The sequence below is a fragment of the Hesperophylax consimilis genome, chromosome 3 (assembly GCF_061612785.1).
Source record: "Hesperophylax consimilis isolate HC1 chromosome 3, BYU_Hcon_1.0, whole genome shotgun sequence".
Lineage (NCBI taxonomy): Eukaryota > Metazoa > Arthropoda > Insecta > Trichoptera > Limnephilidae > Hesperophylax > Hesperophylax consimilis.
The window spans coordinates 36907009-36925133 of record NC_142838.1 but is presented as its reverse complement, the minus strand read 5'-3'; the positions used below and the strand labels follow the sequence as shown (position 1 = coordinate 36925133).

General features: G+C 37.3%; 1 protein-coding gene across 1 annotated transcript; it reads right to left on the bottom strand.

The window, feature by feature from the left end:
* Positions 1-1738: 1738 nt before the first annotated feature.
* On the bottom strand, positions 1739-16900 carry LOC149425390 (BOS complex subunit NOMO3). Its single transcript, XM_089650610.1, has 16 exons — positions 16752-16900; positions 16254-16640; positions 15734-15896; positions 14617-14865; positions 14047-14215; positions 13268-13550; positions 11345-11550; positions 10531-10712; positions 8515-8673; positions 8082-8261; positions 7087-7276; positions 6726-6928; positions 5836-6029; positions 4784-5042; positions 3132-3500; positions 1739-2565 (listed from the first exon to the last, which is right to left on the bottom strand). Exons 1-16 carry the CDS (start codon positions 16898-16900, stop codon positions 2293-2295), a joined length of 3615 nt encoding a protein of 1204 aa, XP_089506736.1. The 3' UTR covers positions 1739-2292.
* Between the last annotated feature and the right edge of the window lie 1225 nt (positions 16901-18125).

The window sequence follows — 18125 nt, the reverse complement described above, 5'->3', positions numbered from 1 at the left end:
ATTTTATTTAAGATTGATGTAAAAATATGAAAATTTTTAAAATAAAAATTATCCACAAAAATATTCTTTCTTGTGTTATTTGAATTAGCAAACAATTTTAGTTTTAATTTTTTACCAAACAAAAAATGTGAAATGCAATTAAATCACGTTTATAATTATTATAAACTCACAGCTGTTATTAATAGAACTGTGAAAAATCACGGGATAATTTGAAATTTTGACAAATCAGTTCCAATTTTGAAATTTTGTTCAAAATATTATATTATAGGCAGGTACCTAATTTGTCGCTTGTCTGAATTTTTCAGTAAATTCGATAAATTCAAATCAAATTTGAGGTCATTGTACCAGATTTCCCGTAGGACTAACGCACAGCACGGACAACTGAAATTAGTAAGTTTGAAAAAATAATATAAAATAAATTTGCTATCCATGTCTGTCTGTTTGTGCGCTTAGTTCTTCTAAACCAAGCAACAGATTTTGATAGGGTTTTAACTATTATTAGAGAATTTCTTCCGGAAGGTTTATATATATAATACATGCATATTCGATGTCGATGTTTATCCTGGAATTCACGACCACAAAACTTTATTACAAATCATTCACAACCTCAAAACATTATTCCAAATCATTCACAACCTCAAAACATTATTCCAAATCATTCACAACCTCAAAACATTATTCCAAATCATTCACAACTTCAAAACTTTATTCCAAATCATTCACAACCTCAAAACTTTATTCCAAATCATTCACAACCTCAAAACTTTACTTCAAATCATTCACAACCTCAAGCAACGCCGGGTACAGTCAGCTAGTTGTTAAATAAAAGATAAAAGTTGGTAACAGTATTTTTATTATAAATTATATCATTAAATTACATATAAAAAAGGAAATACTAGAAAACGAAATAAATATTGCAAATTTTTTTTTTAATATAAATTATTAACGCTTAATAATAAACGATTGAATATTAATTTTCTTAACAGGCATTAATGAATTGTGAACAATGAGAGATGGAATCCATTTACACCGCAATGTAACAATTAAACAAGCTGACATACTTTTCTCATATATTGAGAAGAAAAATACCTGATGGGATAATAAAAAAATAACTAGTATTTTCAAGTCCTTTTACTGGATATCCAATCACAGTATGTACATGTATTGTCCATCCAAACATAAACTACTGCCGTGGTAACTAAAAAAACAGTGTCTTCCTTGAAAGTCTCATGGAAGACACTGTGTTTTTAGTTACCGCAGGAGAATAGTTGTCCTTTCATTTAGTGTCTGCCAAACCATAATAATTGTCCAACCACATATTGCCATCCAATGATATGGTTTTATTCCTCATTTACACAAAGAGCATCAATATTGAAAAATGTTTTTTAACCCCTTGTTCAGTTTTGCGAACAAACAGCTATCACTCGTAGAGTTAATTTGTTCGTTTTTGAGAACAGCTTGACTGACATGGTGAGAAATATGATCTAAACAGGGTTAAAAATAGAAAACATCATGCTTTATATTCAAATCTAGAGGTTAACCACAGAAAAATTGAAATGTACACCTCTATGAAACCAAAGGTTCCAACCGCAATTAGAGAAAAATTGATGAAACTTATAATACATTTTTCTAATAAAATGCATGTTTTTTACATTATCGGTAAGTTTAGTTCAGTGTTTAGACAAAAAAAAAACATATGTGAGCTATTTTTTAAAACTTCTATGTATGAATTTTTATTTCTAATAATAAACTTTGGGAACTATATCATCACCTTTCAAAAACAATTTTAATTTTTGTATTCGTTCAGAAATATTCTTTATTCTAAGATTTTAGTGCAGAGCCCAAATACACACAAATTATCTGACCTTCTGACAAAAAATACGACAGTCAATATGCCAGAGACCTGAGAGATTAAATGCTTAATAAATCATTTAAACACACATTGCCCTGGAATATTGTACCCAATATTTATAATAATTTATATAAATGTGAATTTTGATTTAAATAAGAATTAAAATAATTATGATAAGATAAATACGTTTTGAACAATAAAAATGAATAAACTGGTTCACTAGGATCATCTGAAGTAAATCATAGAAAAAATAATATACATAACATGGGGAAACCACCAAAGTATTGGACTTGACAGCACATTTGGTACAAATCATTAAACAAGACACTCACTATTTTATGTATTTCAACCTCAATTTACCACTCCAGCTAATGTAATAAAAATAAGACACAATCACACAGTATAACAGTTTATATTCGGAATCACACGCTAGGAATTGTTCAGACTTTTCTCAATTTTGGTCGTTTCTTGACGGCATTGATGTTTTGGACGAGCTGATCGATCTGACTGTCGTCAAGGACGCTCTGCACGTTCTTGGCGCTGTTCTGCTTGCTCTGGGCGGCGGCATTGGCCACCTTCTCTGATATGGCGCCCGCAAATCCTGAGAGTACGTCCAGCACCTTTTCTTTGTTCATGAATGCGAGGACCAGGAGGCCAATGAATGGAAGGATGAGGATTGAAGGCTGATTCAAGTCATGTTCGCCTGCTTTGACCTAATAAATAAATAACATAATTTTAAACGGGAAAAAAATACATCTTAAGATGGGAAAAATCATAGGAAATATTCTTTTCAGTGAAAAATCAAGAAGAAAGGGGAGGAATAGTTATTGGCATTCAGCCATTGAGACGAGTGCTAGCAAGCGAAAAATTTGATTGCCCATTTTTGTTATTTTTTTTAAAATTCCAACTAAATAAAGGGATACTTCAAGCTGTAAATATGTAGCTGCATACTTTGTAACTAACTTAGGCGGCTCCCATACGAGCCAGTAAAGAATCGACATAAACAGAGACCCTGCACAGAAAAGTAAAGTTCGCTAAAGTAAGGTAACGGTTTGCAGCGCAGTCCATTGCGGAACTTTACTGTGCAGGTTCTTACGGCACTCAGTTTATGTTGATTCCTTGCCAGCCCATGTTAGTAGTCATCTGGAAAAAACACTCGAATAGAATAGAATACAAACAGATTCAAATGGAATAATTCAAATTGCAAATTGATTGTAATGGTAGAAGGATGCATTTAAAATGTGCTTTGCTAAATACAATATTAGTAACATGCGCTCACCTTGGGTTCAAATCTCAGCTGGAAATGTTTGAATTTTCCATCAGCATTGAAATAGATGGGCTCCAAGCTGAAGGTGTGTGTGTTCTTGGACAGCGACGAGTCTAGCTGCACCAAATAGGTTCTGTTGTCAGCCGGCAGTCGGGGCAGGGTGATCATGAGACCGGCGTTGATGCCGGGCGCGTACCCCGAAGCATCCAACTTAGTGGAGAATACGCTGGAGGTTGGCTCCATCTCCATGGCCAGCCGCAGCTTCAGGGTCTTGTAGTGCTCCAGCTTGGGGGCCAACACCAGCACCGTTACGTCAGTAACCAGCAGGGGCTGAACGGCCACAAACTTCATGCCTTCAATGTCTTCGGCCTCGGATTTAACCTGCAATAATTGATACCTATGAGCAAACCATATTTTTTAAGAGATTGATTCAAATCATTACTGACAGTTTCACATCCTCCTCACATTCAATAAAAACTGGCATCCTGCGGGGATCGGTTCTGATTCCAACATTGTTTTTGTTGTGTGCGCCATTACATTGTTACGCAGATCAGAATATAGTCCACGACAGCTTTTTGTTTTACAAGCCATGAAAGGGGACAGAAACTCCAATAACTCACTCCAACAAAGGGGGCTTTGAAGCAGAAAATGAATGGTTACCTCAAAAAATTTTCTCCTTGATGAATTCAATGTTTTCGAGACCCTTTTCTTGTCTGATCAATCCTCAATCTAGTTTCCTTTGTAGCGATCGACACTACTAGTATGTTCCAGAAAAAACACCCATATTTAAATGCACAGTCTTGGTAACTTCTAGTCGTTTTTTGTTTCGCAAAACACTTTGTCTTACATAGTGTTCCTACTGACCAACGCCGCGTACAAGTACCTATTTGCTATGTCCTGAGCAAAACTACCCACAACAATAATGTTGCTGGTTTGGCGAAGTGAATTACGCGCACTCGCCAGAAGGGTCTAGACAAAGGCTCTAGGCATAATTCAACGCTGCGGAAACGTCTAGAAGGATCTAGTTCCAGCTAGTGCCCGTAGTTTACCTACGATCTCGCATACCTACTAATGCCATCGGCCGGACTGTATAAATAGGCCCGACGCGGTGAGCAGTTAGTCTTCAGTCAACTACTACCGCGCTAGAAATCTTGACCTAGATATCGCCTGCATTCCATAGTATTTACCTCGCAGAGTAAACACATTGTTATTGTGATTGTGAAATGATTGTTTATTCATAAATAAACGCGCCATCTGAGTAAAACGAGACTTTTATTTTTTGTACACTAAGATAACCACACCTTCAATGGGAACAATTTTCCCAACACTCCTTCTATTGACATGAATAAACACCATGAGTGTAATCTAAGTGGACAGCTCGAGCTTGGAGGCTCCGTTGAAGAGTAAAGTTAGCCTCTCAGTAGCTACATAGGTGTATTATGCAGAGCTTGCAGACATTATTATAATAAATATTAATGTAAAACCGCTAGCCCTGTATGATTCTGTATGTATGGTAATGTACAATCTGTATGGCAGGAACTACACACATATATTTTAATGCAAACTAAATTCACTATTGTATAATCTGTTAGCTTTCTTTTTGATCTTGTTTTGAACCTGTGTAACATATTTTATAATGGAAAAAACTAAATAAATAAACTTACATCAACGTCGATGAAAGGTGGGATGACGTGCGTGATGCCGGCCTCGCGCGGCGCCTTGATGCGCACCTCATACTTGCAGCCGCGCAGCAGGCCACGCACGCGGAAGGCGCCCGTATCGCGCTCGCTGACTCCTTCCTCGGCGGCACAGCGTGACGGGTCTTGGCCAGCGGCGGGCGCGGCCATCACGTTCACGCCGCCCACACCCCCTCCGCCCAGCGTCAGGATGTGGCCAACACCGGAGCAGGCCACTCGGACGCCTCTGAAAATAAAATAAAACAGTTACAAAAAGAACTTACTGCTTGTAGATTATTGCGACCTGGCGACAAGGTTCAGTCGGTTAAGAAATAAATTGTTTAAATGGTATTTTAAATGGCAACACCATGATGGTTCAAAGAAAAAATCTATTTAAATAAAAATGTTCGTTTGTAAAATCATAAATCTCCAAAAGTTCTTCACTGATTGCTTTGAAATTTCTACACAACATTGCATTTGAGTACGCATGTTTTTATATCCCTATATTATATAAATGTCACCTGCGACAGGTAAAAACATGCTTTTTATTTAAAACAGCACCATATGTTTGACAAACATGCCTTTTTTTAAACAGCGCCATATGTTGGACGTAAAAGCAACACGTGGTATTATTTCTCTATCTGCACAGACTGACTGAGCCACAGCAATGCATGGCTGGGTACAGCTAGTGAAGATTCTACATATTCTAAGGAAATTTGAAATTTTAACTTGTAATTTTTTAACACATTTTCTTGGAAGTATACATAGCCATTATTATCAAAATGAAAAATTATGTGAAAGAAAAGCGCACTTTAAGCAAAAAAATTATTTTACAAAGCATTTTTCCTGTAAATTTTAAACTGTCATATTAGGGGAGTGAAGCTTAACCTCACATTTAAATGTTCTAAAACTTGTTCCAAAATCAGTGCTGCCATAGTAATGAACAATTTCATTCCATTTTTTTTTTAATTTTCTGGTCTTTCTTGTTGGCCTGTATATCAACCAGCAATCACTTTTTAAAATTTGAATAAAATACTAACTCAAGATTGATGGTGAATGTCTCTCCAGCCTGAATGGCGTGTATGCGGTGGGGGGGAGAGAACTTGTACTCCTTCATGAGCGGCTTGATGTAGTACTCTAGTGGGGCCAGCGCCGGGAAGGACAGGGAGCCATCGGCGCCCGTGGCCAGGTTACGGCGGTACGAGGTGCCCCCCGACACGGACACCAGGCAACTCTGCAGAAAAAAATTATTTAATATTTGTTGGACTGGTAACAATTTCAGGATACCTACTCACTTCGAATAGGAGAATGTTGTGAAGCTGAAAGAAGTGGGATGGAGATCGATGGGAAGTATCTAGCGATTAAGGTATAGTCACTAAACATCAAAATATGAAATTTTATGATTTATTTTCGCAAAATTGGAATTTTATCGAATTATACAAACAAATTTTCTTGTGCGGACAATAATCAATTTCAAATTACGAATTAACGAATTTCGAATTTAAAAACCATTTGTGTGAAAAAAAATTTCGGGGGATATATTTTGGCAAAATTTCAAATTACGCTTTTTTTTCGAATTATCAGGATTTGAATTAACGGGGTTCTACTATAATATTTACATTTAATTTTAGCAGGATCTAAGTATGTAACAACTATTATTGAATTATTTTAATAATGTAAGGGTACTTATACATTTGCGAACCGAAACGCAAACTGTACCACGAATTACGGGAAAGGAACGAATCCACTGCAAGCAGCGTTTCGCGCCATTTGGTTGCTTCCTTTCTTTCCCATAAGTTGAGGTTCAGTTCGACAGTTATACGTAGCATAAGATGTTCGTTAATGTTGCAATCTAAATTTTTATTACTATTTATTCTCGGTCAACAACAATAGTGGAAATAAAAACAACAACAAAAAATAAATGACATACCGGCAGCGGTTCCTTGGTGACAGAATCAATAACTTTGACGATTATCTCTCCCAGTTTCTGTGCCATGAAATTGCCCACGTTGTTGGGGCCTGTGATGATGTAATTCTCCTTCTCCGCAGTCAGAGTGTACTCCAGCGAGGAGTCTAGGGGACCGAAGCGGTATTTGCCGTCTTCCCCAGTGGTCTGCGCCTCATCGAGATCTCCTGAAATGGTGATATTCCATGGGTCTTGGGCATATGTTAGATAAATAAGGATTACATTATTTTTAAAATGCAAATACATCTTCCGTAATATCTACAGAGATAAGTTTTTATCTATACAGTTATGTAGGTATGGTATGTACATATTTATCATTATTTACCTCCGCTAAGTGTCACGACAACTCCCGCAATAGCTGGGGTTACCGTTCCTGTGAGGACAGTTCCTCGTGTGGCGGTGAACTGCAGGCCAGACTCCACACAGTGGCCCCCGGGTGCTCCACCCAAGTAGTGGGGCCCCGTAGGACTGAACAGTAGCTGGCCAGACACAGGAGTCACGAGGACTGTTCCACCCTGAGACAAGACAGACAATTTAATTAAATTTAACACTTAGTGAATTTTCAAATTTAAAAATTTCATTTTTATAGAATAATAAAACAAAGTGAAGGATTTACCTTGATCTTCTATCATTAGTATTTTACAGTGTGATGCATCACAGCAACCGACAAAATATACCTATCACTTTCCCCCTTCCGTGGAGTGAAAAGTAAATCCGGAGTGTCAGAGTACTTCCATTCCACTCCACTAAAGAAATACCATAGGCAAAAATACTTATTTGTCTTTATTCACCATACAACTTTCTAACAGACCAGAGAGAGAAGTCAGTAGTATTTTAAAGTATAGGGTTTTCCAATAAGAGGTGTTATTTTGAATTGCCCGCTATTTCGGTAGATGTTACTTTTGAAGCTGTCATTTTTAATTTATACATATACATAATAAAATAAAAGAAGTGATAAGAAAGTGATAAGTGAGAAGGATGTGTAGTTTGTGGCAAGTATGTGTTTATGTATATAAAATAAATAAAAATTTAATTTATATACATAATAAAATAACACCTCTTATTGGAAAACCCTATAAAAGTACTTCTGCCTTGTCATTGATAAAGGCCTGTGATATTTACAAATACTTATGAACCAGGTGTTTTGGAGATTTGTCGCAAGTACAAAGTATGGCATGAATATACCCGGTACTTTTACTGGGTATGATAAATATGCCTCTCCTCTATTCCACACTGACTTTGTGTAACAAGTATGTAACAATGTTTAATTTTGAAAGCAGTGCATAAATATGAAGATTGTATATAGAAACTGTTTAGTACCTGAGAAAGCATCACAGTGTGTCTGTAGACAAACATGCCATCTTGCTTCTGTGGGAGAGGTGTGAGGGGTCCCACTATGTCTCTGGGATCTCTTCCAATCTTCAGCTGGAGGTCATCCACCACTTCATCAGCAAATATGGTGATGCCCACGGAGTGGGAAACAGCGTTGATAACAAACATCTGGAAAAAAAAAACAAAAATAATTTAATAAAGTTATAAAAAATTATCAAATTGATTTATTAGCGTTTCCAACTTATACATCGGTAGGTAGGTATCCATACTTTTCTTATATGGATATCTTTTTTAAAAAAAGAATAAAACCTAGGTACTTGTTTTAAAAAAAAATAATAATAATATTTGATTTTCCATCCATGCAGAAAAATAATGTCTATGAATAAGATTGTGATTTAAGAAAACTGTCATAATAGCTTACTTTATTGGCTTGTCTTGTGCTGTGGGTGACGGAGGGTGGATCGTAGATGTGGCAGCCCTTGGGGGTGAATACATAGTCTCCGGAGGTAGGAAGGCAGTGCTGGGAAACTCCAGCTTGAACATCCAGGACTCCGATGTTTGTTCCGGTAGTGTATTGAATCTGTAAGGTAAATTAAATGGCTCAATTAATGCTAAAACGAAAAGGTTTTTTTTAGTCAACTTAAAGTGCTGGAATAGAGCACTGGGGTCTGACAATAAATAAACCAAACTCACTAGATCGATATCTTTGGGCTTTTTGTATGAAACAAATTGGTCCTAAAAAACCATAGATATGCCAATATATAGACAGTAAAATTCTCATTCGGAGCCTACTTATTGTACTATACAAAAATTAAAAACTCCGAAAGTTTATTCCATAGACTTTCAGAGTTTTTCATTGGTGGATGGATATAGTTAAGCAATCATATGACGTCACAATATTTCGGTTCCAAATTTCGATCGGAGTTATAACCCCCTGGGTCCGACCCCCAAATAAGTGGATTTAATTTTTTCGCTTCGTGTTTCATCTAAATCAGAGGTTCCCAAAGTGGTCTATATGGACCCCCAGGGGTCGGTATTGACTTGCTGGGGGTCTAGGAGTAACGTAAATGACACAATACACCTAACACAAATAACACAGTTTACATAATACTAATAATAGACTGAGAAATTACTTGATATTTGTATTTTTACATAACGTAAAGTTATTTATTGAGGTATATAAAGTTATATAAACAGAGATACACTTTCCTTTTCTCGTCAGAAACTTTATATTGATAATAAGAAGGAAATTAAAATAAAATTTAAAAAAAGAATTAATATACTGAAGCAAAACATTGCACACCAAAAGCCGCGAATTTTCCTAGATCCCCCAACTTGTTTTTGAAAAATGTACAGGGTAATACTGAAGTTCAACATTTAAATGTACTTCACAAAGACTTCAAAACTAAGTTTGAGGTCATTTTGACTATGGAAATGGAACGTCGAAGAATCGGAAATCATGTGACAAGAAGAAATGACCGGAATACGCACTCACAACGAACTTAAGGGTCAGTTCTGTGGGGCTAGCTACAGAAAGAAATTCCTGCTTCATTTTCATTTGGTGTAATACTTCGCAAGGGCGCCCCTGTCTGCACAATGCAAAGACAGAGGAACTATACCGCCATCCGGTTGTTGGACAGGCGAGGGAAGGGATCTTTTTACGAAAAAATAAACGATTATCACATGGGACGTTAATAGTTTTAGGAAAATTCAATATTCGGCAGGCAGGGGATCTACGGAAAAAAAATATTTGGCAAGTGGTCTACGGGGCAAAAAAATTTGGGAACCTCTGATCTAAATGGTAACCGGGCAACTCAACACACTTTTGAAAAATGATATAAAGTCACAAAAAGTGATGAAAAAACTAGGTTAGGTTTATAGGCTAGTTTTTTTAATTACTTTTCAACAATGTGTTAATTTATGACTGTCCCGAGTTGTCACAGAACCCATCTAAATATATAAATCAATGAAAGACGCCATCTCGTTTGTTCCCTATTTTATTAATTGTTCAACCAAAAAGAAATAGTGATTCAACTTTGGCTAAACCGGATTACGATTTGATATTTTCACAGCTAAACCATTATCATGATTAATTTTTGGGTTATTATATGCCGTGTTGCGCTTTCTACTTCTTTAGCCAATGTTTCGGACAGCATTACAGTGTCCATCATCAGGGCAGATATGATGATGGCATCTGCCCTGATGATGGACACTGTATTGTTGGCTAAAGAAGAAAGAAGACCAACACGACATAATGATGAAAAATTAATCACGATACTGAAATGATACAAAAATTATATGATTGATAAAACTACTCATTTAACATAATATGTATTATGAATAATTCCATAGATGGACAATTTTTTTTTATAGACACAGTAAATTAGTTTGGAAGGTCATACAGGATAACTGGGAATTATCACAATAATGTACTAACCTCAGATTTGTGTGACATTGCAAAGGACACGGCGTATCCAGTCTGGACGAATTCGGGAACCGTTGCTTCCGCTGAGTTGACTGCGATGTTGTGCTTGGCCGAGGACCAGCAGAGGCTCTCGGTCGGCACCGACACCTCGTAGCTGCCCGGAAGGATCTCCTTCAGGGTGTACTTACCATCAGCTGAAAGAATATGATACTAATAAAACCAAACACAACCCCCAAAATTCAAATTGGATTACAGTTAGAAATTGTGAATGCCAATTTGACCCACATGCATAAGTTATTGATGTGAATCCATCACGAAGTAAGTCAGATGACTATGTCCCAGAAGACAAAAGACAGGTTGGATTTTGAATTATGCTGATATTGTTATTGTTGTTCAGGTTGGAAAAGAGGTCATCATCAGAGGTCATCCCACTGGGTCACTATCAATACAGTGAACACACTGTGAAGTTCGCTACAGTTTGCATTGCAGTCATTGTGGGAATTTTCTGCGCAGGTTCTTTTCATTGGGATGACAGCTTAAGATTCAGTTCAACAATTTTTTTTTCTTACTGGATGAATGAAAAGTATGGAACAAACATTCTTGTCTTATTTTTCTTACCAATAAATAAATGTGTACAAAGTTCCAGATAGTGGACTTAGTGAAAATATCTGCGTTAACCCAGAAATAGAAGCTAGAGCTCGCCATTTTTTATAAGACATACAAACAATTTTTAAACTTTATAGATAAGATCCGTATTTAGGGATATCCAGGTACATGAATCAGAAAGGAGCAGTGACTGCACATAACCTAAATTAAGGTGAAATACCTTTAGCCACAGTGGTAATAGGCTGGCCCGTGTAGCTGCCGTCCAGGGACAGGGGCCTCAAGGTCACCACGGAGGCGATGCAGCCGGCCACCTGGGCATCCTTCATACACCTGATGGTGCCTGTCAGGGTGGCCTTCAGCTGGGAGAATGTGATCCCGTCCAGGGGACTGTACGCCACTGTGATCTTCTGGGACACAGGGAAGAACCTGCAAATTTACAAAAGGTTAGAAAGAAAAAATTGTTTCGATAACCTGTATTGATTGTGGGGTTAACCAATAAATCCACATTGAAATTAAATATTTCATTAGAAGAAACATTCGCTCCAATCAAAGGATAAATGTTGGCTTAAAGTGCAAATTATTATCTCACTAATCCGCCACCCTAAAAGCTGGGCAATTAGTTACAGAAAAAAATTACAGTGCATACATACAAAATATGCTAAAAATTAAAACAAGTATTTCGTAAAAATAAACACCACTACCACTCGAACTTTCATAAAAGTTCCATTTGTTGGTTAAATTTAACGTGTTATGTGCATTGTGAGAAGCCTCCATTTATAAACTTATTCAAACAAAAAACGCGGCAGAACGAAATGAATAAAAATGCATGCGTCAGTTGCTAAAATACACAGAGGATTAACCTAAATGTCTTAAAACAACAATAATTAACGCTGATGACTGGTAAATGGTTGGCTCTAGCAAACTAGACGGCGGTACAGTAATTTATTTATTTATTTATAGAGCAGAGACGGTTTACATGTAGTTCCAGTGACCACTTAGGCCATAGGCCCGTTGTGCTATCTCCCATTTTACCTCATTCCTTTAAGAGTCACCCGGTCCCTTTTATAAAGTTCACCAGGGTTGCCATTGGATATGTGGATATGTCTTCTGGTTCTACAATGTGTCTTCCCGGGTCTCATCTCTCCTTTCCAATCCCCTTCGGCTCCCTGAAGGCCCCACAAGGGAAGAGAGCCTCATCTCTCCTCTCCATTGCCCTTTGGTTCCGTAAAGGCCCCAAAAGGGAAGAGTTCACAGAGGTGAAGAGTCTACTCCTCCTTGGTTCCCTTAAGGCCTCGGGAGGGAAGAAAGTCTTGTCTCTATTCCTCCTTGGTTTCCTGAAGGCCCCTCGAGGGAAAAGGGAGTTTTCGAATGGTCCAATTTCGTCCCACGAGTATCTAGGGAAATAGAAGGTATACTCCAGCAGAGCCCCAAGTGCTAGAGTGAGGTCTAAATACTCCGAGATGCCACCCTGTTTCTAGGAGGCACCGTTCGTGCCACTATTCCCCAGGTCATTCAGCCTGAGCACGGTAACTCACACATCTTGGGATGACTATTGCAGGTCTTGTTTCCACTCCCTGAGCGATGGGTTCGCCACACTCCCTAAGCTACGCGGTACAGTAAATGAGTGTGTAAGAGTAAGATAACCCAACCCGTAGGTACGTCGTACAAAGCTTGACGCTCGACTCCGGGCAAACGGTGGACTTCTGAATTTGAAATACGAACACTGGCGAATTATAGTGCTCGATTTTGCGCTTTCAACTAGTAAAAATAACTGCCAATTATAATAGTTGTTGGATAATCGAGCGACGGATTACTGAGAGATTCCTTTAAAAATCAGGGTTTTTAAAATCGATTTAGCTAGAGGCATTAATGGTGATCCGAGTAGTTTGTATTTTTATATCAAATCTACTTACCATTTTCAACACAAAAAAGCTTTTTTTTTGTTTGAGAATGATGATTTATTAATGACGCAAGATACGCTTTATATTCTTTCAAACATTTTTCAAAAAAAGAGCTACAAAAATCACTATAATCACAGACAGAGAGCTACAAAAAGGTAAAGAAATCAAATACAAATTTAATGGGGGACACTTCAATAAATTGACTATCGGAACCATGATAACACTTAATAAGAAAAACTTACTGCATTCCCTCTCGCCTATCCTCATCCGACACGTCCACACTGGCCAGGTAAACTCCGGGATGCAGATATGTGCACCAGCTGCCGTCTTCCTTGGTGCCGGCTTGCCGGGGGGCGCTGGCCGGAGGAGGGGTGGGCTGCAGCAGCACCGTGCGCGGCCGACTGGGGCCTGCGGCAGGGGAGCGAACTGCTCCGCACACGCGCCAGCGGGACGGAGACGCGTCCGGGAGCGTGGCCACGCCGGACTGTGTGATGGTCAGGGTGAGGTCGTCGAATTCACAGCCCTCTGGAAATGGAAAAATAATTTTGATTTATATATTGATGTACTGATGCTTTAAATTTTGACTTGCTTATCATAAATATCTTACATTCAATTTATTTTGGGTATAGTGTAGTGTGTTTAAATACTCACTAGGTTACTGTCTAATGAACAAGGTGAAACATGGGATATAGAACAATAGGGCAATGGCTTGGGTTCTTTCAGAAGCATTGTAGACCGTCTCTGTATCAGTCAATCACAAATAACGTAGTATGCCCATTTATAAAATTTCATGCAAAATTGTGCATTTTTACAAAAAGATAAAGCTGTCTTTTTCAAATTCACAAAACTATGTAGAAGTGAAATCAAACACAATTGAAGCAATTCAGCATCCATAGGTGGATCAATCTTATGTCATTGAACATCAGCAAACCTTCGTTTTAACTGCCGCAAGGTGGAATTTGTCTAAATTCTTTGATAAAGTGATGATAAAATAATTTAATATTTTTTAAATGACACTAACCAGCGGCTATCTTGAGGTTGTGTGTGCTGGCCTTGAGATTGGTGAGCATGTAGTACCCATCCTTTCCTGTGACCACAGTTGGATGTCCCACGAGAGACACGTGTGCCCCTCCGATTCCTGCTCCTCCCGGGTGACTCACTACACGTCCCTCTACTGAGAATCCAGAAACCTGAAATAAAACAACAAAAAAATGTATCACTATATCCTGTGTAACATTTAAGTAACCATCAAAAAAGATCATTAAAGATGAGATGAAAGCAAACCGATGACCGAATGATGAATTGGAATTCCAATACAAAATATTGATGGCATTTCAAGATGGCACCCACAGAGCCACAAAGAATCAGTACAATTGAAGACATTCGAAGGCTATTTCTATGTCCAAAACCGGACGCCAGAAGGCTTTTGAAGAAGTAAAAAAAATGGGACCAAAAAACTGTATTTACAAATGAAATATGATAGCAAGACACAAAAATAGCTTCAAAAAGATCAAGACCAATTGGGTGAGAAAAGGGAGATGACTAAATAACAGAGTAAATAAATACAAATCAAAATAATGTTAACACCAACCTCAAAAGCATTTCCAAGATTCACGCTATCGTGTTGCACCTTGAAGTCGGCCTTGGTGGGCTGCAGGTTGAAGGTGATCTTGGACTGTCCGGGCGTCCTGGCCACCGGCACCAGGGAGTAGGCGCCGGCGGGCACCAGGCCGAAGGAGAACTCTCCATTGGGCGCACTGACCACGTAACAGATGGGGTTGCCGCTCACGCCGGGTAGCAAGGCCGTATTGCAGCCCTCGATCTTGAACTGCAGCTTGGTCTGGAAGGAAAAAACATTGTGTTGTAAGTTACAATATTTTTTGTAAAATAATGTATTAAAAAAATATACGAAGGCATCTATTTTTCCTCCTTCATATAATCTGGGTCTGTTCAAGATCGGCATTAATAAATCCCTTCCTATAGCCCCTACCTTAACCCGCCTCACAATGCTGCTCAACCGGGTGGTGACATACCTCCCCTGCCTTTACACTGTACAGACAGGGGCGTTCTTGTAAGGTGTGAAGTAAAAAAAAAATTATAATTTTAAAGTTGTAGAATTCCGCCTAACGTTTCATGTGCAAAAAATTTAAAACAACACTTGGTTTCAACTTAATTACTTCAAGAAACAACTATTTATGTCAGGGGAGGTGGTAAAAGAGCATTAAAATTCTGTGCATGTTTTACCATCTCCCCCGATGTAAATAGTTGTTTCTTGTGTAGAAAACAAGCATTATTTTTAAAAAATTTTGCATATAAAGTTAAGGTGGAATTCAGCAACTAAAAACTGCATATATAAAACAAATTGAATGATTTCTCGTCTTTTTTGTTGACCAACACTAATATTTCATAGCTACAATGATGTTTGGATATGTTGGAATTGACTAAACTTCAGCTGAAAATATGACATTCCATTCCAGTGAAACAGACAAAGCTGGGTACATTTTAGGAAAAAATTTAACACATATTTCGTACTTTATAGTACTTACTTTCTAACTTTAGATTGTTATTTTTGGTTGAAAAAAACTTAACCTCCTTGGTGAAAATCATTCCAATATTAGATTATTAACATATCACACTTTGGGTCTCTATATATAGTTTAATGAATTCTGGCAAAAACCCCACATTTATAATTAAGAGTTCATCCTTACATCTTTGTCAGAATACAGCAGAACATGAACGCCTGCGATAGGGCGGCTATCCGAGGTAACTTTCCCCCGGACATCGTACCCCTTGACTGCCAGGGAACCTACTTTCAAAGCGGTGTTGCCACCTACAACCTGCACCAGTGTGCTGAAGGGGTCTAGTTTCCATCTAAAATATTAAATGCAAAAGATTAGATTCAGTTTATATATTTATTTATGATAATAGGCATTTAAACAAAACATAAGTTGTATTTAAATGCATAGAATTAGTTATTGAGTGCAATTTTAATTAAATTCTGTGTAAATATTGTGCAAAACGCTTCATATTTCTAAAGAAAAAAAATTGTTAAAAAGATATGAAAACCGTGTGTATTACGTAATTCATATTAAATGAAGAAAAGCACAATACATAAACTAAAGGTACCTGCATAGAAGTGTCAGTGTTATCTGACGTTTTAATTGATAGTTGTTAGAATAACTGTAAAGGAGTGGTTACCTATTTATATTTACCGAACTTTGTACTTACTTGCTGTGGTAAGCTTTCACTGTGTACTTTCCAGGAATTACGGGGGTAAAATGAAAATCTCCAGACACTTTAGTCTTCGTCTCTCTGATTTCGCCCTTCTCTCCGATGAGCTGAACAGAAACTCCCGTGGGTCCAACGACATCCCCGGCGGTTACTACTCTGCCGGTTATTCCAAAACCTGTGAATTCGAAGTTCACATCTTGACCCAGAGAACAAGGGTCAGATTCTCCGTCCACATTCAGAGATATTTCCGCTGGTTCTATGCTCCAGCCCGCCGGAGGATCGATCTTTAGTACGTATTCACCGGGCTCGTACAAAGGTAAAAAGTAATATCCATTATTCGGAGCACATTCCGTCTTTTCCTTCAAACTTCCCTGTTTTGTAAACCTGTAAAAAATGATGTCTTTCATTAACAATTAGCGATATTGAAGACCTACAAGATGATCCGTCATAATTAAATTATAACCTTAAAATATGTTGTAATGACACTATACTCACAGTTTTACTTGTACTTTTGAAAAGTCTAAATTGACGTGACTTTTTATAAAGCCTCCGCATCCTAAAATATCATTTGCGAGAGAACTCGGTAGAATAATTAATAAACATAGTAAGGAAATGACTTTACACGACCATTTGACGGACGCCATTTTCAAAGTAATAGACAATAGATAAAAAAATATTAATTATATATTACAGCACGGCAGGTAGCGTAGAATAGAGCGGAATAGAGTAGGCATAAATAAACCACTCAGAAGTAGTGAAATTATTGTCGGATTGGTATGAAACAAGGTTCGTAAAAAATATATAAATACATTTTCTACGAACCTAGAGTGTGAAATCAATATTTATTTATAATTTTTACAATACTTGCATAAGCATCGATGAAAAAACAAAATGTTTTTTGGTCGTAAATTACGATTTTCAAAACTTAACAATGTATCCACAATGGGAAAAACTTGATTTTACTCTTCTTCACGTATTCATAAATTTAGTGATTACATTCTAACGTGATACTAATTCGTGGAACGCAATTTTATTGACACCTTCATAAATAATATGTTTATTGAACTTTGAGAAATCAACAGTTGAACTTAATTTTCACTTTTTTTACATTTGACCAAAAATTCGAGCAATTATAAATTTACGCCGTGTGATAAGAATTGTACACATTTTTTAAAAAAATGTAATATGTGCAAATATCAAATATATTTAAATGCCAAATATCTATCAAGCTAAGCATAAAGAGTTCAAATCAAAAACAACAACTTTTCAGCTGAGCGATTTCAAATTTATAAACTGTGATTGCTTGTATTGGGTGATTAAGTAACAAATGCCCATTTTCAAATTAAATTCATTTTTATTTTGTTTCCACGTGATGATATTGTGCCAGAAAATAAAGTATGTAATAATCGAAAATGTCTTTTTTTACTAAAACTCTTTAAGCTTTCAACACATTACGCCATATGTATTATGCGCGCATGCACGTATTATATTAAATCAAGTATTTTCCAACAACCATAATTTAAACTCATGATGAAAGAGAAAGGGGCATTTTCGGCCTGGAGCTCTGTATGCCACTATATCAAAAATTGTACGTATTATACGAGTATGTTGAGCTACGCTATAATATTCCTCAGAATAGGAGGTCAGATCAATTCAGGAACTGTCGGGGAATAGCATTTCTTTGTGTGGGATTCAGTTTACTTTGACAGCCGCGTAATTACGGCGCTTCGTAAATTGTTTTGACCCCTTCTCCTGACGTATGTAGGAAAGGGGGACGAATAATTTTCAAATATACCGTGGCTAGAAGAGACCACAACACACATCGTCGTAACGCCAACACTTATAACACATCATCTTTTTAGGTGTGGC